The sequence below is a fragment of the Hesperophylax consimilis genome, chromosome 7 (assembly GCF_061612785.1).
Source record: "Hesperophylax consimilis isolate HC1 chromosome 7, BYU_Hcon_1.0, whole genome shotgun sequence".
NCBI classification, from domain to species: Eukaryota; Metazoa; Arthropoda; class Insecta; order Trichoptera; family Limnephilidae; genus Hesperophylax; species Hesperophylax consimilis.
Window position 1 is genome coordinate 15,409,469 of NC_142842.1, and position 25,556 is coordinate 15,435,024.

The following is a 25,556-nucleotide window of genomic DNA, read 5'->3' on the forward strand; positions in this document are numbered from 1 at the left end:
ATTATCAACCAGACATAAATAAATTAGTATTATTTTTTCTGCATTTCATCTTTATAGACGGTTTTAGTTTTATTATGATTTTTTAATTTTTTTTTACATTTAAATTATTATTTTTTTTATATAGCGACTATTTAAACATTGCGCATACAAAATATGATATTGAATATATGAATATTAACTTGTATTTCTTAGTCCTCCTCACTAGGGTGACCTGTGCTGAGGCGGACTAAAGTTATTCATTTCTGTTTTATTAGTTTTCTATGTCGTTTTTAATGTTTTTTTCAGAGTTTTTTCATTAATCTATTTCAGCCAGATTTTTATTCTTCATTTGTAATCATTCAAATTTTCTTTTTGCTTTATACCAGGGGGAAGGATGTTGTGGAGTTTCGTTGCAAAATAAATATAATTTCTTTGTCCGAATGTGGTTTTAGGTCCTAGAATATTTTATATTTACATAAAATCTATTGAATATTTTAATCGAAGGTGTTCTTTCAGTATGATCAATCATCCTAAAGATCAATACGCTTCAAAACTGCCGTACTGATGGTTTCTTTCTCATTCGCATCACTTCGATAAGATATATTGGCTGGTTTGCAACCCACAGATTGAGTATCACGGAAGCATACCTATATAATACAATACTTATCTTGTCATGTTATCTATTATAATTAAAATAACCTACTGACTGAAGATCTTTGTAAAAAATATGATTTACAGATAAAGGTATGTGATTTATAGATTTGGTTGACATCTTAGGTGTCAATTTTTGGTGAAATATAAATCATTCAATCATTTGCGGTCAAAAAACTAACATCAAGATGAGTTTCCGAATTCTGAGTGTTGTATTTGTTGCGTTTCTTGCCGCCAACTATGGCCTGGCCGAGGAGTCTTTGGTTCTGGCCGATAAACCCAAATTGTCCATCTACGTGACCAGCCGATGTGCCGACACCATTAACTTCATAACTAAAAAGTTCTACCCAGTTTACCAAGAGCTCGGAAGCGAATTGGACATCGAGTTCATTCCTTGGGGAAAGTCTCAGCGAAACTCAGATGGCTCGATCACTTGCCAGTTTGGAGAAACCGATTGCGCCGCGAACCGTCTTCAACTGTGCGCTTTGTTCCTGATTGGAAGCGACCAGAAACAGATCGCTGATTACATGAACTGCGAATATTCTACATTGTCTTCAGTGAGCATGGATTTTACCTGCGTCAAGCAGGTAGGACTCATTGAGGAACACGCCAAGGAGTGCTACGACTCAGCTTTAGGGACAGAGCTGCTCGGGTTGGCTGAATCTAAGACTGGAACGATCACGATGGTGTTTGTTCCAACCATTGTCTTGAATGATAATTACGATGCCGCCAACCAATCCGCTGCCTTCGGCGACTTCAGGGGTTTCGTCTGCGGAATTCTCCAGCAGACTAACCCGAACGCCTGCAGATAAAGATTGTGTTGTGAATTCTGTAACTGCTCATAATTTGCAATAAAAGTCTATCATAATGTTGTTTGTGTTTTTATAAAATAAATGTTCCCAATTTCAAAGATAGATTTATGTAGCAATATTGATAGTGGATAGCTAATGACTTTTGAATTAGAGTGTTAAACTTGTTTAGGTGCTTTCCAGATAATTCAACTATATAAGAAGATAGAGTGTACTGAAGTAGAATTATAGATATGCTGAAAAAATGTTCTGCTGTTGCTATAATTATATTATGTTTTACTTGTGTCTCTATTTATGTCTCTTGTGTCTCTATTTGTGTCTCTTGTGTCTCTATCTGTCCTCTATTTGTAATTTGAGTGAGCTTGTCTATAGTTTTATGATTTTGTAAATTTATTTGTTTTAAAATCTTTATTTTATAAGCAATAATTATTAGCCTGAAACACTCATCCACATTGACAAAATCTCCTGATAAAAGATACATGACGCCAACGGGACACGGGTTCAAGTCCCGTTGGCGTCATGTAGCTTTTATCAGGAGATTTTTCAATGTGGATGAGTGTTTCAGACTAATAATTATTGCTTATAAAATAATTGTTACCCTTAGTGCTATGCATAAAAAATCTTTTTTACCAAAAAAAAAAAAATTAAAATGTTTATTTAGATGTATGCAAAATTTTTTATCGTATAGAGTAGAGTTAAGTAATTGTATGTAGGTACTATTTGTGTATTAACTGAGTTTTTACGACTGGATTGTGTGAGATCATCATCTTTAAAAACCCAGTATAAATAAGTAAACTAATGGGCAATGGCAAATCATCGTTGTACCTAATCGTCACTATGTTTTTTAGCATATTTAAATATGCCTTAATACAGCGTTGTTCTCAAAAATGAGACGAAAAGTACGTGTATTAACCTGGTACCTATATTCACTCTATATGTTAATGAATCCTTCAGTAATATTATAATATACAATACATATAAATGAATAAATTAATTTAGTAATGTAATCAATTTCAATAATAACAATATTTATATGAAGTCGGGGGCATTATTTTAAGGGATTGATTAAAAATAATATGTCTCTATTTTCATTTATACATACGTCCTTTGTATTTTAAATATGATCGATCGATTGTATATTAAATATAAAAGACAATTGGTGTGTGAACTAACATGTTAAAAAGCAATATTTTTAAACAAATAGCGAGTTAAAGGGCGAGTACCAGCGGTATAATTTAATAAACCAACCAATGAACAAATCATTGAATTAGTTCAAATCAATATATTTGAGAATTCATCGATTCAAGTTTTGTTCGGGCCAGTTGTTTCACAAAATTTGACCAATTCATCCATTAAAGTTCTGTTATCATTCCATTGGTCACAAAACTGAAATTCTAAACAAAACTTGAATGGAACTTTCATAGAACTTGAAAATTATCTATGAAATTTGAAGGATTATTCCAATTCTCTATTCATACACACACACACACACATACACCTACATAAACACATACTCACTCATACAAAACACACACACACACACACACACACACACACACACTGCCGCTGGTTCAGATTTGATATCAGAAGACTAACTGAATGGATTTTGGCAAGTTTTGCAGGAGGAAAGTAAAGGAGTATGTGATTTTTACGATGATATAATATGTGTCGTAGCACAAAATTACTTATATTTACTCGTATAATGCCGGTATTTTGTGACGTGAAATTATAATTTGAAAACAATAACTTAGGATGCAGATTTTAGATTATAAATTTGAATACAGTATTGTACAGCCCTGAAGAAACTAGGGTAGTGAAACCCGGTCGGCACTAAGTATAAAAATAAAGTTATTGTTTTATTTTAAATTAATTGTATTTAGTTCCAAGGATGACCAGGGAGAAAATCAGATGATAATGGATAAGCATTTTTCCAGCCATTTTCCGTATTATTTACTTATTTATTAAAATAATAATAATACATCTAAATGGTTTTACGGAAAAGACATAAGTACGAAGAAACAAAGGTAAAATAAGTTATTTTATTACATACATAAAAATTAATTATGTATGTAATAAAATAACAAACGAAACAAAACGAATCAGATTAGCGTGAAAATGTTTTATTTTTAGAATAATCTGAAGCGATTGGGTTCAAGACATTATTGTAGCGCAGACGCGTGAGATTGTGATACTGAAAATATTTGCCTGAGGATAATTGCTTTTAAAAAAATAATTAGAGACACTATCAGAAATTGAAATCAGAGATTCAAATTCAGATCTATCAATTCTTGACAGATTTAGATATTTTTTTTTTGGATTTAGAATTTTTAAACAAAAGAAATAAACATTTAAAATATAGAATTATATCTTAATAGTATAAATATAGTAATAGTACAAAGTCGAAATCCTAGTCTGTATGATTTATAGGGTTTTCACTATTATTTAGAGATTTTTTTCCGGAAGGTTTATTTTTATTTTATATTATAGAAACAAACAGTACATGATTTACAGAGATGAAACAATATACAGGAATAAGATAAAAAAATAGAAACTTCTGTAAAAAAAAACCATCACATTGATCTCTATAGATACTTTTTACAAGTTTAAAAAATATATATTTTAAACACCACTGTTTTATCCTTACACTATAATACCCACACTCAGGTTTCGCCTTTGTGGGATTTTTTTGTTACTCTTTCATTCTATATTACTATGTATGTACCTGAATTGTATATGTATCAAAAATTTTGTTAATAAAAAAAAAAAAAAAGATACTTCATGTTGGGTACCTATGATATGTTTCCTTGTAATGTCTGCTAAGTGGTATGTTTATTCCTTAATTACCAGGTGACTTGTGTAGTTTATAGGTGTGTGTGTGACGTGTGTAATGTATGTGTGAGAGGGTGTGTGCGTGTGTGTCTGTATGCATGCGCATTGAACAGTTTAAATTATTGACATGATGCCACGTTTGAATTTGGGCAGTGAATCCGAAAAAATGTCAATGTTATAGTTAAGACAAATATTATTTAGAGTATGAAGAGCTCGGTTAATTGGTGAATTAGATATTTCATTTTTTTTTTCCTTTATTCGTATAATATATTTGTATACATTTTTTTACATGCTTTCGACTACCACACTAGACACATGTCCGTATTATGGTAGTCTAAATGCATTTGTTTTATAATTTATCGTGTGGAATAGCACTGTATGTCGTGTACGCCTCAAAGGTATGTTAAAGTTAATAAGGGACAGAAGTTCAGTACAGTCAATGTCATTGTTTAAAATTCTGTGGATAAATATTGAGTCAGCTACTGCTCGTCTTTGCTGCAAAGTTTCAAATGTACACTAAAATTTATTGTTAAATTTGTACGTAATATATTTTATAAATTTGTTTTGGATACATTATATACTATAGAATGTAAAGTTTATATTGTGGATTCCAAATAGGCGATGCATATTCCAGTGTACTTCTGACTAATGCGAAATATAACATTATATATTTACTACATGCATTCTATATTTAGAGAAAAATCGATGTTTTATAATCAAGACGTAAAATAATATTTACACCAAACCATCCCCGAGCACCGCGCCGGGTACACCTCAGCTAGATATTATTAAAAAATCTATCTTATGTTTTCAGTTCCTACAGGGATGTACTTGACATACCACCAGTGAATTATTACCAGTGATTACAAGTGATTTCTGACATTATTTGGGGGTAAAAAATGTAAATAAAATTTTGGAATCTTGTGACTATTTTTTTTTTCAATACTTTTTTTAAAATATTTTTTTCCAAAACCAAACAAAAAAAAAAGTTTCACATGCATTCGTCACTGGTTACTCAGCCGAGTAACTGCCAAACCCCTCAACTCGACCCAAATTTTCATATAACTACTGATTTTTTTATGTTTTAAATTTAAAAAAAGATCAAAACCAAAAAACCCCAAAATACCTGAAAAAAACCCTGACTCTGCATAAACGGGCAATCCGTTTGATAGATTCCCCTAGTTTCAATCTTTAAAGCACAGATGTTAAATAGGTATGCTGTCCTTATCCTACCGGTATTAAAATGCAAGGTGCTCCGAGGAACTATCGTCATTGATCCCTTCGGCACTGGTGCATAGTCGGGAAACAGCCCAAACACGCGCCCAACATTTGTACACGGTTGACATTTGTCACACGAGAACGGGTTCTACGACTCGTTCTTGAGTTCGACAGCTCGTCTGTGGAAAGATTTGCCGGCCTCAGTATTTCCTCCCTCCTACAATATGGTTGTCTTCAAGATCCAAAGTTCACTCCATCCTCTTTTCAAAAAGACCCTCCACACAGCATCCCCAGATACTACATATGCCTCCTATGTGAAGTTAATGTAAAAAAAAGTGATGATTACAATACATAGTTATTAGGTACATAATAATATATGAAGAAGCCGTTAAGAAACTTTTGAAATTACCGTATGCAAATATATGATTGCTGAACTGTTTAAATATCCAAAAGTACCAATTACAGAGCGAGAATTCCCAAAAGACCAAAGAGAGGTTCGTATAATATTTATTGAACCTTTGTGTATTCCAAAACAACCCAGTCTATTTTTGTAAACAAAAATCGGCGAAAACTCCAGTTTTTTGCCTGTGTTTCGTTTTAATGCTTTTATATTTATTATAAAATTGTTATATTGTTTGTGGATGGCAGGATTAGAAACCTTTTACCACACTTGTATATATACTTCGTTAATAATTCTCAAATAGATTACATTACATAGTAGTTACAAGAAGGCTATAGTATCATATATTTCAATCAATATTAATCATACCTAAGTCTACTTATACTTGTTTACTATATTTGGTATGTACTTGTATCCCTTTCTAGAGCTTGTATTAATTTTATACTTATATACTGTGATATACAATTTACTGTGTACGATATATTTATACCGTGGATATTAAATAAAAAAAACATAAATAAACTTCTCTAATTGGAAACTAAATCAAAATTTAAAAATTGTAAATAAATTTTATATGTTTTGACACTATCGATATCATATTATTTTATGAAAATTATATTAATAAAAATCAAATATATAAAGTCGATGATCACCTAATCATTAAAATTATATAGATAACAAAATAAATCTTATTGTTAAAAGTGATTAGTTACACGATAAAGATACTATATATTACGTAAAACGACACGGACCGACTGATTACGTACTGTTAGAATCTGAAATGACTAACACGATTCAACTAATAACAAGCTAACGTAACATTACCATCATTAAGTCGGTGGCAATCGTCATAATAACACACACACAATGGGTCTTCGAGTTGTGATTGTTCTGTTCGGCGTGCTCCTCGCGGGGACATGTGTCATGGCACAAGAAACCCGAGCAGAGAAACTGGACATTTCCTTCTATATCACCAGCCTCTGCTCAGACACAAAGAGATTCATCACCCTGCAGGTCGCCCCAGTTTACGAAGAACTCAAGGCCAACTTGTCCGTTAGTTTCATTCCTTGGGGTAAAACTCGCCGCGAAGCTGACGGATCCCTCACCTGCCAGTTTGGACCAAACGATTGTGCAGCAAATCGTCTTCAGTCCTGCGTTTTGGACCAACTCCTCGAGAACCAGCAAAAGATTGTGGACTACATGAACTGCGAATTTTTGACTCTTGCTTCTACCACGCTGGACTACACTTGCGTCAGGCAAGCTGGAATTTCCGAGGCCGCTGTCAAACAGTGCTTTGATTCTCCATTGGGAGATGGTCTTCAATTAATCGCGCAGAAGAAAACATCAGAGATAACCATGGTATTCGTCCCAACGATAGTGTTCAATAGTACATATAGTGTCGAGAACCAGAACGCAGCTTACGGTAACTTCAGGGGCTTCGTGTGCGATCTTCTTCAGAAGACTGACCCTAGTGCTTGTTCTTGAATTGACCATTGACTCAATACTTTTTTTTAATTTATTTTTTTATTTTTTTTATAGTGAATACCTCACAAGAGTCCCAACTGCTCCCGTCTGGAGCCAGTGAGACTATGGCATCCCCAATTGGGGGATGTTGTGAGGCTGAAGGTAAGTGGGGAAGGGAAAGAGGAAGGTGGGGAAGTACCTGGCTATTCAGATCTAGTCACTAAACACGGCTAAAGCCATTTGGAGCAACGTTTCAATTCTGAATGGTGGTCTTACACCAGGGCGATACTGGTAGTATCTTCCACTCTGGAACGTGCCGCAAATATACTATATATTATTTTAATTAATTAATTGTGAAATAACACAAATTAATCAAATAAAATTTATTTGCGCACGCCGGGTTCGAACCCGCGACCTTCGGAATGGCAGTCCAATGCGTTACCACTGGACTATGCCGGCCGTCAAAATACTACTCAAACGATTAAAATTTTTCCAAATACTGTGTAAATTTTGATGTTTTCTGTTGTAAAATTATAAATAAATGCATTCTGTTCACACCATCTATCGTGTTTTAATCAACCAGATATATACAAGAGAAATTTTTATATGAACTTTTTTTGAAGGTTAAACCCTTTTAATAATTGGTCGAGTGGTTAAGACTCTGTACCGGTAAGACAAGAGATTTTTGATTCGATTCCTAGTTGTGACCTTTATCTTTTTATTTTCTGTGTTTTGTTCTGTTTCATGTTTCGTTTAGATTTGATGGGTTAGGTTAGGTTAGGCTGTCCCGGTAAGACAAGATATCCAGGTTCGAATCCTAGTTGTGACCATTATCATTTTATTTTCTTTGTCTTATTCTCTTTCATGTTGCGTTTAGATTTGTTAGAATTATCGTCTTCTTCAATGTTAAAAAAAATAAAAAGAATGCAGAATACATTAACAAAACATGCACATTTACAAGAACGGAAGGAAATATTTCATAATTTTATACTACCTTCTTACATAGGGGTCCAATATTGAATAAGCTGGTAAAAATATTTGGACAGTGATACAACAACCACTATCTAATGACAAATCAATGTTATTTTATACCTAGTTTACACATCTGTTACAGAAAAAATTACCCATGTCTGATGCAATTTTTGACGCATTCGTAGGTTTCATATTAATTTAAAATAGTAATGGATGCATGTATATTTCTTATGTAATAACATTATCGGTTTTTGTCGGTGTAGTCATATCCAATGACTGTAACTTTTCCAATAGGAGGACCCACCGAATGGATAACACATACTAGAAATGCCTTCCATACAGATTTGAATTAAAATCAGTGCAGTGTCACCACTGACTCAGTATCTTCGAATCTAGTCCATTCAGTAAGCGCTCTGTCTCTCTTACACTTTCATGTCATCGTATATCACTATTCCATTTGAATTTCATAATAAATATGGAAGAAAGTTTTGTATTTGAAACTTCCGGCCCAGAATTGTGTATCACGAAACACGCACTAAGAAAAATGATCCTATTAAATAGGTGATTTTTTAGTGAGTTTCCTAATAAACATCATGATGGAATGCGACAATATCAGTTTTTTAATATCAATATCAATATTTGTATGAACACGTGTTCCGCCGTTCTCATAGAACGTTCAATTTTAACTGATACTTTGTTAGGAATTCTGTCAATTCATTCGTTGAATCATCAGTAAGTTTTCTCCGTGTCGCAATTATTGTGTTCTCATTGCGTGGAAATATATGTATAAGAGATTTCTTTTGCATTCCCTAAATAAATCCTTTATTTGAGGACAACGATAAAATCATAAAATATAAATATCAATATGAGCAGGTGAATCCATTAAACATTCAGATTTGATTTGATTAAGAGATATCGTGTTACCAAGGGAAAAGTCGCTTCAATATTAGCGCTAGATACATAATTAGCTTAAAAGCTACCACGTAAAGTCCGCTTATTATCTGAACACGCACAAGGCAATGCAATGAAGTCACGCGGATTCTTTTTGGCGTCGTCTGAACTAATCCGCATATTAGGCTTAAACGGCTTGCAACATGTCAGGATTTTATCAGGATATTTACGGACTTTGCAATCCTTTCCGCATTGAAAAAGATAATTTTAAATTCATGTTCCATTATCTCATTTTTAAATTAAAACATTTCAAGATAAACTTGTAGAATTTCGCTTTACGCTTAACACAAAACTTTCAACTTAATTAAGAAACAACTATTTATGTCGGGGAGATGGTAAAAAATGCATTAAAATTATTTTTTTCTCAAACAAAGTTATGTTCGAACATAGGGAAATACGCATAAATTATTAAAATTACAATCTAAAAACCCTTTTTGTGCGTGTGTACTTAAATCCTTGATTTAAATAGTCTCAATTAGCTACGTAAGTTGAAATCAAGTGTTGTTCTTTTAAAGAGCCTTTGAATGCGGCGGAATTCGACAACCTTACCCGACATTGATTCTTTGTAAAATTATTATAGACATTATTGGTTTGCATGACTACATAATTATATAATTCAATTTCAGATAAGTACATAATGACAAAAAAATTAATATCAATGATAATCATTATAAAGCCGTTTTGTGAAATGATAGAGTAATTATATTAGTGATTGATTAACATCTTTGCATTTTATATCAACGACACTAAAAATGATTAGATATTAAATATCGTTAACCAATCTTACATTGTAACGTATGCAATGTTAGGTAGGTACATTCCAATGTTTAAAAGGAAACGGTAGAGCTGAGATCTCATCTCAAGATTGTGGGAATAATTTCCTGTCAAGTAAGTTAAGTGATCATAAATAAAAGAGTGAGTTCTTAATGGAAAATATATTGAAACATCAAAAGCAACTACAAAGGAGTACAGATGATAAACATGTAATCATAGAAATAAATATAGGCACATACCCGATGGACTCTTGAATTAAACTAAACTAACTTAACGTGAAACGAAAGAACGACAACGAATGGCGAACGAAAACTTGCTCTCGGCAGCGGGGAACGGACCCGGGACGGAGGCCAGGACATCCTTCTCTTAGTGGAAGCAGGAGGACGCATCTCCTTCAATGGACGCCTGCAGGGGCATCAGGCCTGCAGCACGTGGTAGTCGACCAGACTCTTCAACGGAGCCAAGACAGCAATCCGTTTTCTTAGTGGCAGCGGGACAGCAACTCCCTCAATGGACGCCTGCAGGGGCATCAGGCCTGCAGCACGTGGTAGTCGACCAGACTTGTCTTACAGACTTCGGGAACAGCAATCCGTTCCTTCGCGACGCGGGAAAACTCAGCCATCAACTACTAGCCATAGCTAGGACCGATCCATTTACGGTTTCAGTTCCGAAACACGAGTATACAAATATGACCAACGGCCAACACTGGATGAAAAGCGGGATTCCATAATCCCCACTAGAAATAATAATCAACACGAACTATTCGTGAAAGGATAAACACCCCGCGCCTTTTTTAAAAGAAATAATAACTCCTATTCACATGATTAACTCAGATTGAAGCCCCTTTGAAGGAGAGTGACTGGATCCACCGGTCAGCAGCCCAGCTGACCGGGGAGGAAGTGACCATGAACAAAACTCTACTTCCTTCCTTCAAAATATTGCCAAAGTTCGAAAAAATACCCATAGACAAAATAAACCCAATTAAGCAATTAAGCAAGAACTTCTCTTGTCACAAATATTTATGTGACAATTCCCCCCTTCCCACAAAATGTTTGCCCTCAAACATGAACAACTAAGACCACTAACAAACTAAACTATGAGTCCAACAGGTGTCTAGAAAAATGAAAACATAAACAATAATTAGTAGTTATAATAACAACTTAGAATTAAGTTTCTTAAAAACTAAATTTCTTAAAAATAAATTTCTTAATAATAAAGAAAAAAAACAAGATCACTTTTCCTTGCACAGGAAATCAAGGCCAATTTGGCTTCACTTTAGGGTGGTTAAACAGCCCTCACTTACACTGAATTTACGCTATAATTAAATAGCAAAATGAGAAACCTATCTAACTAAGTCCATCCGGTTTAACAGTCTTATGACAAAAATCTTATGACAAAACTTAAAATTAAACAATACTTAAAATTAAACAATCACAGATAATGAAAATATCTTTATAGATATACATTTTTTTTACAATTCAGAACAATGGAGTTCATAGTAGGCAAAATTAGTACACAAGAAAATACTTTTCTGTGTTATTAGTAGTATAGAAACAGTTTACAAACTGTCTATCAGACGTGACCAGAGTAGGGGTTTGTATTGGATTATTTATCCATCATTTTTTTCTTATCGTTCGTTATTGAACCAGGATTTACAATTCCGAAGAAATACCAATAAGTAACAGAGTCTTCAAACAAGAATAATATTCAAATTATTCTTTTTGCGAAAGTCAAATCAGGTCAGGTTTATAAAACTATAAATACCTGCCGATCAAGGTGGACAGAATAGGGTTTACATAACACAATACCTATCTATTTATCAATCAGTTCATGACCAAAGTCAAATGGTACTAAAAAGCAAAACAGAAACTAGTAAGTTAAGCTCATACCTTAGGATATACAAAAATCCATATAACAACCTGCAGCAAACACTCAACAGAGTGACATTGTTTGTAAAAAAAATGAGACCAAGGCAATACCCAAGCTGGCATTCCTTAAAAAACACTCCAAGTGTAGACAAAACGTCAGCATTTCTTGTACAAACAAAACAAAATTGTGTGATCAACTATGGCTTTCAGTGAGTTGACACTATTCGAGGGGTGCTCAATCCAAAATTTAATGAATGACACTAGTAATACTTAATTTATAGTCTAATACTGGTATTAACAGTAAGACTCTAATGTTTATCACATTTAGACTTAAAAACTAAACAGAAACACACTTTCCTGTATTAGAGGCAAAGTGATAATTCCAAAGGAATTAATTACTAGTTAAGCACGCCAAAGCAGTACTTACTTTGTTAGAGACAAAACAACTTTCTTATGAACTAAGACTTATTTAAAGAACTTTTAGGAAAGCAATACCATACTTAAAGTTTATGAAATACAAACTAACAATAATAGACTTAACAGAACTTTTGTGCATCAGAAAGTAGCTCAAGTCTCTGAAACACAAAATTCCAAAATATACATTCTGAAGTTCCCTGGAGGTTCAATGGGCCGATAAAAGGGCCTCCAGTGGACTAAAGAAAGAAGGGCTTAAACTTAAAAATAAAAATATTACAACATAATCCGTTATGCAGACGGAACCAAGAAATAAATCAATGTGAGTGCACGTAAGTAACTAAGTGTATCATAACCAATATAATCAAATATTTGAGACTAAAATCCCAAAACCAAAATCCCGAATCTAGTGTATGTTATTAATAACAAGAAAAACATAGTAACGAAGAAAGAAAGACTTATCTAACAAAATTTGGGCGCCAGTGACCACAAGGATCACGTTCCAGTTTACCGAGGGTAAATAAACGGTTTATCGTCGATAAACTAGATTTTAGTGTCCGTACTGAGCACAAGAAATGGAGGTACCAAACTCCAAATCATGAGAACAGAACAGTCACAAAAGAAACATAAATATATATTGCAATAATGTGAAGGCTTTGGTAGGCCTACACACTAAAACATTAGCCTCCTTAAAAAAAAAACAAAACTAATCTACCTGAAGAAAAAACAAATTCTTAATTTTAATATTAACAAGTGGTCTAATAACTTGTCCACAATGAGATAGCGACACACATGCGTCCATGTTGTTTGTTGTAAACTTATATTTAATACTAGTAACCGCTGACGAGCTCTTGTCATCCTTGTGCACAGAACGCAAAAGATCGTTGGCTAGTTTTTGAATTATACTTAACAATAACTTAATTTAACTGGGGAAAATGATAATTAGAATTTTAATAATTATTCTTCAATAAGAATATTATCACTTATGTAATAATGAAATATAAATAATAATTTATTTATAACAGATCAATTACCAAACCCCCTGTACAAGTCAACTCGACAAGTATAAATTGTATACATTAACACGAGACACAACAGTACCGTCAAAGTATCCTCCTAATATTTCAGTGCTCACCAGGCGACGGTATACAAGTACGATTATATACTAGAACGCCAAGTACAATTACGAATCAAGGACATTTACTTTATTGTAATTTAATCAAAAAAAAACAATTATCCAAATTGTTATAATAATTGATAAAGAAAACAATTAACCAAATTGTTATGATAATTGATGTAGATGATGATGATGCTCTTTATTAAAAAATTACACGTCGTTATTTTCGATTAAATACACCGCAAAAAAAAATAACGAAGTCTTGTGCAGACATTGACAGTTATCCATGTTTGTAAACAATGTAGTATTTATTAGTGCCTAATGTCAGATGACACCACAACAACATATTCAATAATGACAGAAGTGCGCTGTCATTGAAAAATAACCATGAAAAGTCTCGTTACCATTTTTGTATATGAAATGGTAATATCATATAAAAGATTCTTTGAAAAAGGTATTTCATTATAAAATAACCATATTGAACATTATTTGCATGTTTATGTTTCATCATGATAGATGACAAATGTCAATGTACACATTTTGACAGATAGTATTTTTAGAATGTAAACAATGAATTTGTTTTGATAGTATTTGTGATAATAATAAGGTAGGTAATTTTTTTTTTTTGACAAAGTCGTAATTTAAATGTGTACTGGATTCATAAAAACTTGAATATTACTGTGCAAATATATTTAAAAAGTAAGTATTGTACGTATGTTTGTACCTTGTGTGCATTGCAATTACAAATAAACTGAATTTTAATATCACAGTTGTTTGTATTGATATGAAAAATGTACCTCCGTATTGAATATAAAAACATTAAGATTTTAACAAATGCATGTTAATTTTTTAATTTGATTCGGTATTATTATTCACCATTCATAAAAATACAATAGCTTTTGATTGCTGTAATCATTTGAAAGTGTAAAAATACAACACTCGTTTTGACGTTTAACCTTTGTTTATTTTGACAACTAATCTTGTTCATAGATCAACAAGAGAATCATAGACAATCGATATTATATTTTAAGAAAAAATAATAATTAATTTACTCAAACACTCGAAAACTTCTAACTTCATCAGTAATAAGTTGTCTATGATCAAACAATGAAAAGTTCTTTGCAATACAATGACATTTCAAAATGCAAACAACATAATTATTATAGGTTATGTTTGAGGATACATGAACATAACATTAATATTAAAGGTCAATAGTAGACATTATGATGTGAATGTAAGTATGGAAATGCTAAGTGCACACACATTGATTCAACTCTAATATTATCAACTTGTATTAATGAAAACCCAACTTGACATGACAGAAAAAAGGATACTGCACCGAAAACGAAATATTTTAAACGTTGAGCGCCAAATGTAACGTATGCAATTTTAGGTAGGTACATTCCAATGTTTAAAAGGAAACGGTAGAGCTGAGATCTCATCTCAAGATTGTGGGAATAATTTCCTGTCAAGTAAGTTAAGTGATCATAAATAAAAGAGTGAGTTCTTAATGGAAAATATATTGAAACATCAAAAGCAACTACAAAGGAGTACAGATGATAAACATGTAATCATAGAAATAAATATAGGCACATACCCGATGGACTCTTGAATTAAACTAAACTAACTTAACGTGAAACGAAAGAACGACAACGAATGGCGAACGAAAACTTGCTCTCGGCAGCGGGGAACGGACCCGGGACGGAGGCCAGGACATCCTTCTCTTAGTGGAAGCAGGAGGACGCATCTCCTTCAATGGACGCCTGCAGGGGCATCAGGCCTGCAGCACGTGGTAGTCGACCAGACTCTTCAACGGAGCCAAGACAGCAATCCGTTTTCTTAGTGGCAGCGGGACAGCAACTCCCTCAATGGACGCCTGCAGGGGCATCAGGCCTGCAGCACGTGGTAGTCGACCAGACTTGTCTTACAGACTTCGGGAACAGCAATCCGTTCCTTCGCGACGCGGGAAAACTCAGCCATCAACTACTAGCCATAGCTAGGACCGATCCATTTACGGTTTCAGTTCCGAAACACGAGTATACAAATATGACCAACGGCCAACACTGGATGAAAAGCGGGATTCCATAATCCCCACTAGAAATAATAATCAACACGAACTATTCGTGAAAGGATAAACACCCCGCGCCTTTTTTAAAAGAAATAATAACTCCTATTCACATGATTAACTCAGATTGAAGCCCCTTTGAAGGAGAGTGACTGGATCCACCGGTCAGCAGCCCAGCTGACCGGGGAGGAAGTGACCATGAACAAAACTCTACTTCCTTCCTTCAAAATATTGCCAAAGTTCGAAAAAATACCCATAGACAAAATAAACCCAATTAAGCAATTAAGCAAGAACTTCTCTTGTCACAAATATTTATGTGACAATTCCCCCCTTCCCACAAAATGTTTGCCCTCAAACATGAACAACTAAGACCACTAACAAACTAAACTATGAGTCCAACAGGTGTCTAGAAAAATGAAAACATAAACAATAATTAGTAGTTATAATAACAACTTAGAATTAAGTTTCTTAAAAACTAAATTTCTTAAAAATAAATTTCTTAATAATAAAGAAAAAAAACAAGATCACTTTTCCTTGCACAGGAAATCAAGGCCAATTTGGCTTCACTTTAGGGTGGTTAAACAGCCCTCACTTACACTGAATTTACGCTATAATTAAATAGCAAAATGAGAAACCTATCTAACTAAGTCCATCCGGTTTAACAGTCTTATGACAAAAATCTTATGACAAAACTTAAAATTAAACAATACTTAAAATTAAACAATCACAGATAATGAAAATATCTTTATAGATATACATTTTTTTTACAATTCAGAACAATGGAGTTCATAGTAGGCAAAATTAGTACACAAGAAAATACTTTTCTGTGTTATTAGTAGTATAGAAACAGTTTACAAACTGTCTATCAGACGTGACCAGAGTAGGGGTTTGTATTGGATTATTTATCCATCATTTTTTTCTTATCGTTCGTTATTGAACCAGGATTTACAATTCCGAAGAAATACCAATAAGTAACAGAGTCTTCAAACAAGAATAATATTCAAATTATTCTTTTTGCGAAAGTCAAATCAGGTCAGGTTTATAAAACTATAAATACCTGCCGATCAAGGTGGACAGAATAGGGTTTACATAACACAATACCTATCTATTTATCAATCAGTTCATGACCAAAGTCAAATGGTACTAAAAAGCAAAACAGAAACTAGTAAGTTAAGCTCATACCTTAGGATATACAAAAATCCATATAACAACCTGCAGCAAACACTCAACAGAGTGACATTGTTTGTAAAAAAAATGAGACCAAGGCAATACCCAAGCTGGCATTCCTTAAAAAACACTCCAAGTGTAGACAAAACGTCAGCATTTCTTGTACAAACAAAACAAAATTGTGTGATCAACTATGGCTTTCAGTGAGTTGACACTATTCGAGGGGTGCTCAATCCAAAATTTAATGAATGACACTAGTAATACTTAATTTATAGTCTAATACTGGTATTAACAGTAAGACTCTAATGTTTATCACATTTAGACTTAAAAACTAAACAGAAACACACTTTCCTGTATTAGAGGCAAAGTGATAATTCCAAAGGAATTAATTACTAGTTAAGCACGCCAAAGCAGTACTTACTTTGTTAGAGACAAAACAACTTTCTTATGAACTAAGACTTATTTAAAGAACTTTTAGGAAAGCAATACCATACTTAAAGTTTATGAAATACAAACTAACAATAATAGACTTAACAGAACTTTTGTGCATCAGAAAGTAGCTCAAGTCTCTGAAACACAAAATTCCAAAATATACATTCTGAAGTTCCCTGGAGGTTCAATGGGCCGATAAAAGGGCCTCCAGTGGACTAAAGAAAGAAGGGCTTAAACTTAAAAATAAAAATATTACAACATAATCCGTTATGCAGACGGAACCAAGAAATAAATCAATGTGAGTGCACGTAAGTAACTAAGTGTATCATAACCAATATAATCAAATATTTGAGACTAAAATCCCAAAACCAAAATCCCGAATCTAGTGTATGTTATTAATAACAAGAAAAACATAGTAACGAAGAAAGAAAGACTTATCTAACAAAATTTGGGCGCCAGTGACCACAAGGATCACGTTCCAGTTTACCGAGGGTAAATAAACGGTTTATCGTCGATAAACTAGATTTTAGTGTCCGTACTGAGCACAAGAAATGGAGGTACCAAACTCCAAATCATGAGAACAGAACAGTCACAAAAGAAACATAAATATATATTGCAATAATGTGAAGGCTTTGGTAGGCCTACACACTAAAACATTAGCCTCCTTAAAAAAAAAACAAAACTAATCTACCTGAAGAAAAAACAAATTCTTAATTTTAATATTAACAAGTGGTCTAATAACTTGTCCACAATGAGATAGCGACACACATGCGTCCATGTTGTTTGTTGTAAACTTATATTTAATACTAGTAACCGCTGACGAGCTCTTGTCATCCTTGTGCACAGAACGCAAAAGATCGTTGGCTAGTTTTTGAATTATACTTAACAATAACTTAATTTAACTGGGGAAAATGATAATTAGAATTTTAATAATTATTCTTCAATAAGAATATTATCACTTATGTAATAATGAAATATAAATAATAATTTATTTATAACAGATCAATTACCAAACCCCCTGTACAAGTCAACTCGACAAGTATAAATTGTATACATTAACACGAGACACAACAGTACCGTCAAAGTATCCTCCTAATATTTCAGTGCTCACCAGGCGACGGTATACAAGTACGATTATATACTAGAACGCCAAGTACAATTACGAATCAAGGACATTTACTTTATTGTAATTTAATCAAAAAAAAACAATTATCCAAATTGTTATAATAATTGATAAAGAAAACAATTAACCAAATTGTTATGATAATTGATGTAGATGATGATGATGCTCTTTATTAAAAAATTACACGTCGTTATTTTCGATTAAATACACCGCAAAAAAAAATAACGAAGTCTTGTGCAGACATTGACAGTTATCCATGTTTGTAAACAATGTAGTATTTATTAGTGCCTAATGTCAGATGACACCACAACAACATATTCAATAATGACAGAAGTGCGCTGTCATTGAAAAATAACCATGAAAAGTCTCGTTACCATTTTTGTATATGAAATGGTAATATCATATAAAAGATTCTTTGAAAAAGGTATTTCATTATAAAATAACCATATTGAACATTATTTGCATGTTTATGTTTCATCATGATAGATGACAAATGTCAATGTACACATTTTGACAGATAGTATTTTTAGAATGTAAACAATGAATTTGTTTTGATAGTATTTGTGATAATAATAAGGTAGGTAATTTTTTTTTTTTGACAAAGTCGTAATTTAAATGTGTACTGGATTCATAAAAACTTGAATATTACTGTGCAAATATATTTAAAAAGTAAGTATTGTACGTATGTTTGTACCTTGTGTGCATTGCAATTACAAATAAACTGAATTTTAATATCACAGTTGTTTGTATTGATATGAAAAATGTACCTCCGTATTGAATATAAAAACATTAAGATTTTAACAAATGCATGTTAATTTTTTAATTTGATTCGGTATTATTATTCACCATTCATAAAAATACAATAGCTTTTGATTGCTGTAATCATTTGAAAGTGTAAAAATACAACACTCGTTTTGACGTTTAACCTTTGTTTATTTTGACAACTAATCTTGTTCATAGATCAACAAGAGAATCATAGACAATCGATATTATATTTTAAGAAAAAATAATAATTAATTTACTCAAACACTCGAAAACTTCTAACTTCATCAGTAATAAGTTGTCTATGATCAAACAATGAAAAGTTCTTTGCAATACAATGACATTTCAAAATGCAAACAACATAATTATTATAGGTTATGTTTGAGGATACATGAACATAACATTAATATTAAAGGTCAATAGTAGACATTATGATGTGAATGTAAGTATGGAAATGCTAAGTGCACACACATTGATTCAACTCTAATATTATCAACTTGTATTAATGAAAACCCAACTTGACATGACAGAAAAAAGGATACTGCACCGAAAACGAAATATTTTAAACGTTGAGCGCCAAATGTAACGTATGCAATTTTAGGTAGGTACATTCCAATGTTTAAAAGGAAACGGTAGAGCTGAGATCTCATCTCAAGATTGTGGGAATAATTTCCTGTCAAGTAAGTTAAGTGATCATAAATAAAAGAGTGAGTTCTTAATGGAAAATATATTGAAACATCAAAAGCAACTACAAAGGAGTACAGATGATAAACATGTAATCATAGAAATAAATATAGGCACATACCCGATGGACTCTTGAATTAAACTAAACTAACTTAACGTGAAACGAAAGAACGACAACGAATGGCGAACGAAAACTTGCTCTCGGCAGCGGGGAACGGACCCGGGACGGAGGCCAGGACATCCTTCTCTTAGTGGAAGCAGGAGGACGCATCTCCTTCAATGGACGCCTGCAGGGGCATCAGGCCTGCAGCACGTGGTAGTCGACCAGACTCTTCAACGGAGCCAAGACAGCAATCCGTTTTCTTAGTGGCAGCGGGACAGCAACTCCCTCAATGGACGCCTGCAGGGGCATCAGGCCTGCAGCACGTGGTAGTCGACCAGACTTGTCTTACAGACTTCGGGAACAGCAATCCGTTCCTTCGCGACGCGGGAAAACTCAGCCATCAACTACTAGCCATAGCTAGGACCGATCCATTTACGGTTTCAGTTCCGAAACACGAGTATACAAATATGACCAACGGCCAACACTGGATGAAAAGCGGGATTCCATAATCCCCACTAGAAATAATAATCAACACGAACTATTCGTGAAAGGATAAACACCCCGCGCCTTTTTTAAAAGAAATAATAACTCCTATTCACATGATTAACTCAGATTGAAGCCCCTTTGAAGGAGAGTGACTGGATCCACCGGTCAGCAGCCCAGCTGACCGGGGAGGAAGTGACCATGAACAAAACTCTACTTCCTTCCTTCAAAATATTGCCAAAGTTCGAAAAAATACCCATAGACAAAATAAACCCAATTAAGCAATTAAGCAAGAACTTCTCTTGTCACAAATATTTATGTGACAACATGTATAAATTGAATTGCCGTACAGAAGAATGAACGATTTTGTAATTTTTAAATATTGAAGACAATATTAGTGATTTCTAAACGAAAATCTGAAACAGAAAAATCAGAAAAGGAAACGGTTATTACAGATTTTATTATTTTATTACAGATTTTCGTTTAGAAATCACTAATATTGTCTTCAATATTTAAATATTACAATTTGAGGTTTTACTCAATATAAAGTTATTCCGAAAAATAAAGATTTTGTAATTATTCAACCTATTGGTTCAATAGGTTGAATAATTAATTATGTACAAAGATAATTTTAGATTTTCTTCTAAACAAAATGCTTTCCATTTTCAAGCAATTCATTTTTAAAAATTGAAACGTGTCTGAATTAAAATTTTCAAATTATATTATATCATATTAAGAAACTAGTTTTTCACTAAGTTCACCAAGGAGATTGAACGAAGGGTCCCATTAGCTCAGTTGGTAGAGCGGTGCCCAGGCAAGGCAAGGGTCCTGGGTTCGAGTCCTAGATGTGACCTATCTTTTTCTGATTTTTCTGATTTTTCTGTTTCAAGTTTTCGTTTAGGAATCGCTAATATTGTCTTCAGTAATAAAATATTACAATTTGAGGTTTTACTCACTAAGCTATTCAAAAAAATAAATATATATATTACATACTTACCCTTATGCAGATCATTTAATACTATTGTACACCGTCAGTGGACGGTTGGTATATTTATAGATTGTTATTACTTTGTAATTTTATTAATGTTAATCCTCTGTCTGCTGTACACTTACTGGTGATCTTACTTACTTCTTTCCAACATGCATTATTTGTTATCACTCTGTTCAACGGTTAAACGGTTCAATTCTTTACAGAATTTCTCTATTCACCCCCAATGGTAAATAAATTTATAGAGAACCGTTTCCAAACTGGTGTTCCGTAACTGGAACCGCAGTGACAATGTTTTTCAGATACCAATCATCTCTAGTTTCGGGACTTCGAGCTACGTCACGAGCACGATTCGTTTTTTTTTCTTCGAAAAGTGTTGTATGAGCGAACCTTGTTAAGTATATATATTTTCTAGCAACCATTGTTTTGAACTATTGCATGACCTTTTCAAAAGTGGAATTAACGTATGAAATAATGAAGTACTTACGTATTATAATGCAGGAAATTTTCATCCTGGCAAGAAAATTGCATTCCGTGGTTTTTCTTGAGTAAAAATTTTTTCCCTTTAATTTATTGGTACTATTACTATTTTTAGTATAACAAAAAACGGTGTTTGAGAAACACTTAGGGAGCTCTCAACGCAAAAAAAATCTGGAAATGCACAAGTTATTTATTTACGATTCCAGAAATAAATAATGGATTCTTGCATTTAAAAAGGAACGTGACAGTGAATTAATTCCCGATACAAAATAAAGGGAAAATGTAATGTTTACTTGGCAACTCTATACTTTCGGAGTTGATGTTTGTTTATAATATCTACCCCCATCTCCCCTTTGTGTGGCTCAGGCGGGCGATGCGAGAGAGATTTGCCGAACATTCCCCGGTATCTACTTCATTCTCTCCCGTCCAAGCTTCCATTCTCCCTTAGCCCCCCCCCCCCCTAGGCCGTGAATTATTATATTTGGTGTTGGTGAAAGAAGGAAGGTCGAAGTTCTTAGGAAAGAAAATTAAGAATTTATTTTACATAACTTTCGTAACGAATATTTCTCCCAACTGTATTCATCAAACAGAACTTTAAAATATACGGGTGGAGAAATATCGTTATGCTACTCTGGCAAAAATGCTTAAAAACAATTATCAATTACAATACTAACAATAATTATAAATACAAATTTAAATCACAATCGTAAGGTTGGATAAACGTCAGCTTGCTATGTATAAACATTACCTGTTAACTCGAACAATGGATTCGATTCAGCATCATAATAAATAAGATTTTATTATTATTCTATATTTAAATCACAAAAATTTGATACAGGCTGATTTTATTTTATTTTATGCGAATAACGAACAAGGTAACGCACAACTGTCTAGAGCCAGTGGGACTAAAGCAAAACCAATTTTGGTATGTTGTGAGGTTAAATAAGGTGGGGAGGGGATGGAGACGGAGAAGTGGAATGTTGAAAACACCTGATTTTTACAAATGCAAAGGGATGGAAATTGGTGCTAGTGATAGGTTTGTAGCTATTTCACAAATAAATAGAAGAAATTTTTTTTTACAAATGCAAAGGGATGGAAATTGGTGCTAGTGATAGGTTTGTAGCTATTTCAAAATAAATAGAAGAAAAAAAGCTGAAAATCGTTTGTGAGATCACTGGTTTTCTGAAGAATAGTAATTTTCCTCTTGTTTTGAACGTCAAGTGTGCAAAATTTCATCAAGAAAAAATAAAATTCTGCTTTAAGGTTTGGAAAAAGGGGGTGGGGCGGTTTTCAAAATTTCGTGTAAAAAATGCCCTTCATCTTGTTTTGTAGGTCAAATGCGGAAGAATGAAACTGTAGGATTAAAAAAAAGCCATGCCACCGGTTTGCCGATCCACCCAGCCACGCGCCACAGCCACTCTTCTTTTGATGATTTATCAAGCATCATGTATATTTGTATTTTTATATTTTTCTGAATAAAGATGAACGCTGTATGTCTGCAATCCATCAACATACTATTTATAAAAAGTAATCTCTTCCTGAGGCATTCAGGTATTCGCAGTTTAATCCAAGAGGTTAACTTCAATCTTTTCAGTTACCCGACACGTGTTGACAGAGTCATGGAAAATCTTCACTTACTTGTTCTTGTCATATTAGTATTTTTTGTTATAGTTGCATCAATTTGTACAAAGAGAGAGATAACAAAACCAAAATTGACAATCTATATGACAAGCCTAAACCGTGCTTCGAGAGAATTCATACCAAATAAGGTTTTTCCGGTGTACAGAGATTTCAAGAAAGAGGTGCTTTTTGAATTTATTCCATGCGGAAGAACTTCTAGAGATTTACAAGGAAAACTGGTCTGTCAACACGGAAAAGACGATTGTAATGGAAACAAGTTGATGTCTTGCGCTTTTCACGTTCTGGGAAATGATCCAGATGGTAAAATGCTGTATGTTTACTGTGCCATGACCCGGAATGCATCGACACCTCGTGATCTCGAAGATAAGTGCTTTAAACCCATTAAAATCCCGAAAGAACGAATATCTAATTGTTTCAATGGCCCTATTGGTGAAGAACTTCAACTTCAGGCCGAAGTAAAAACTGGTACTATTTTTTTGAAATACATTCCAATGATTTTTTTGGATAATTATTTCGACGAAGATGTGCAGAAAGAGGCTCGCTTAAATTTTCGAAAGTTTGTGTCGGAAATCGTTGATATTTACAAATCCACGGCATAAAACTATGGTGAAAATAAAACGACATGAATTCTTAACAAAACCGATTTAAAACCGTTTATTTCATTATACCTATACGTTATTTCAAATTTCATTATATATTAAAACTACATTATTTCATATTTTATAATGATTAAGAACAACATTATTTCTTATTTTACAATATATTAGAATGTTATTATTTATATATTATTTTACATATTATCTATTGATTCAGGTAAAAATAATGTAGTTCTAATTATTATGAAATAACGTTTATAATGAAATAAACGGTTTTCAAAGAATCTGCCAAGAATTCATGCCTTTTTATTTTCACCATAGTTTTATACGTATTTTGTGCTTGACTTTTCTTCTTTTTATTTATCTTTATTATAATATTATTTTTTTGTCCAGCTTAAAATCATCTGGTGGAAGATTCTTTTCAATCTTTTGGGTATTTGAATTGGTTTCATTATTAATATTAATATTATTTATACTATTTTTACTACTATCGAAGATAATATAAGCGATTTTCAAACGATAATTTGAAACAGAAACATCAGAAAAATATACTAGATAATATTCGCCGGCTAAAGTTCAAGTCCTAGATGAGACCGTATATTTTTCAGGTTTTAATGTTTGAAATTTTTGTTTGGAAATCACTAATATTGCCTGCAATAATTAAATATTAAAATTAGTGGTTATACTCATTAAGTTAATCCAAAAATAATTTTGTTATTATCACTTACAATATAATTATAATATATAGATAATAAAGATTTTTCTAAAAAAGATGGTCATATGGCTGCTTGTCTGCAGGTTATTCCCTAACATGTTGATATGAATAAGGATCATAATTATAAACACTACATTAATGGAAAAACAATAAAAGTCTTCATAAATATTAACTAAATATTTAGTAAAAAGACAAGAGATTCTGGGTTCGATTTCTAGCTGTGATTGTTATCTTTTTATTTTTCTGTGTGTTGTACTGTTTGTTTTTTTTGTTAGTACTACCCTCGTCTTCTTCAATAAAATAAATTTTAACCTTTCGACTCGTTTCCCTCCTGTATACAATTACAAATAAACAAGCAATGAAAAAGATTATAAATATGTTCTGAAAAGAAACATTATTATGTGTGAAAATTTTTTACCACGTTCATCAGAAGGAAGGAACAATTGACCTTACTTCGGTCACCCACAACACACTTCTATCAACTTATCCCTTTGTTTTGTTGGTTTGCGAGGAGCGCACGGTTGCTTCACCATTCTCGCAGTTTCCAATTCTCAATGTTTATTAAAACAGTATCGCTAAAAACAAATTCCGGAAAGTACCAACAATTCGTTTTGAACTTGCGCCGTATTTATTTTTGTTTCTTTGTGTACTTCTGAGGTAAGTACAAGTAGATGGGTTCCAATTTCAATTAAAATTTTAATTAAAGCAACAAAACAACAATGGCCGCAACTCTATTAAGGAACCCACCTATCCAGTGCTAGTCGCAGTGCACCAAGAACTTCATTTAAACTTTAAGCACTACGCTGCGTTGGGATTAATAGCGTTTCTTTTGTGATATCAACCTTTGGAAGATGAAAAAATAAATTTGTTC

General features: G+C 33.0%; 2 protein-coding genes across 2 annotated transcripts; both read left to right on the top strand.

The window, feature by feature from the left end:
• The first annotated feature begins 768 nt into the window (after nt 1-768).
• Nucleotides 769-1,489, top strand: LOC149422368 (GILT-like protein 1). Its single transcript, XM_089633757.1, has one exon. It carries the CDS (start codon nt 819-821, stop codon nt 1,440-1,442), a length of 624 nt encoding a protein of 207 aa, XP_089489883.1. The 5' UTR covers nt 769-818; the 3' UTR covers nt 1,443-1,489.
• A 5,216-nt stretch (nt 1,490-6,705) lies between these two features.
• On the top strand, nt 6,706-7,386 carry LOC149422369 (GILT-like protein 1). Its single transcript, XM_089633758.1, has one exon. The coding sequence runs from the start codon at nt 6,754-6,756 to the stop codon at nt 7,369-7,371; it is 618 nt and encodes a 205-aa protein (XP_089489884.1). The 5' UTR covers nt 6,706-6,753; the 3' UTR covers nt 7,372-7,386.
• Nucleotides 7,387-25,556: the final 18,170 nt, after the last annotated feature.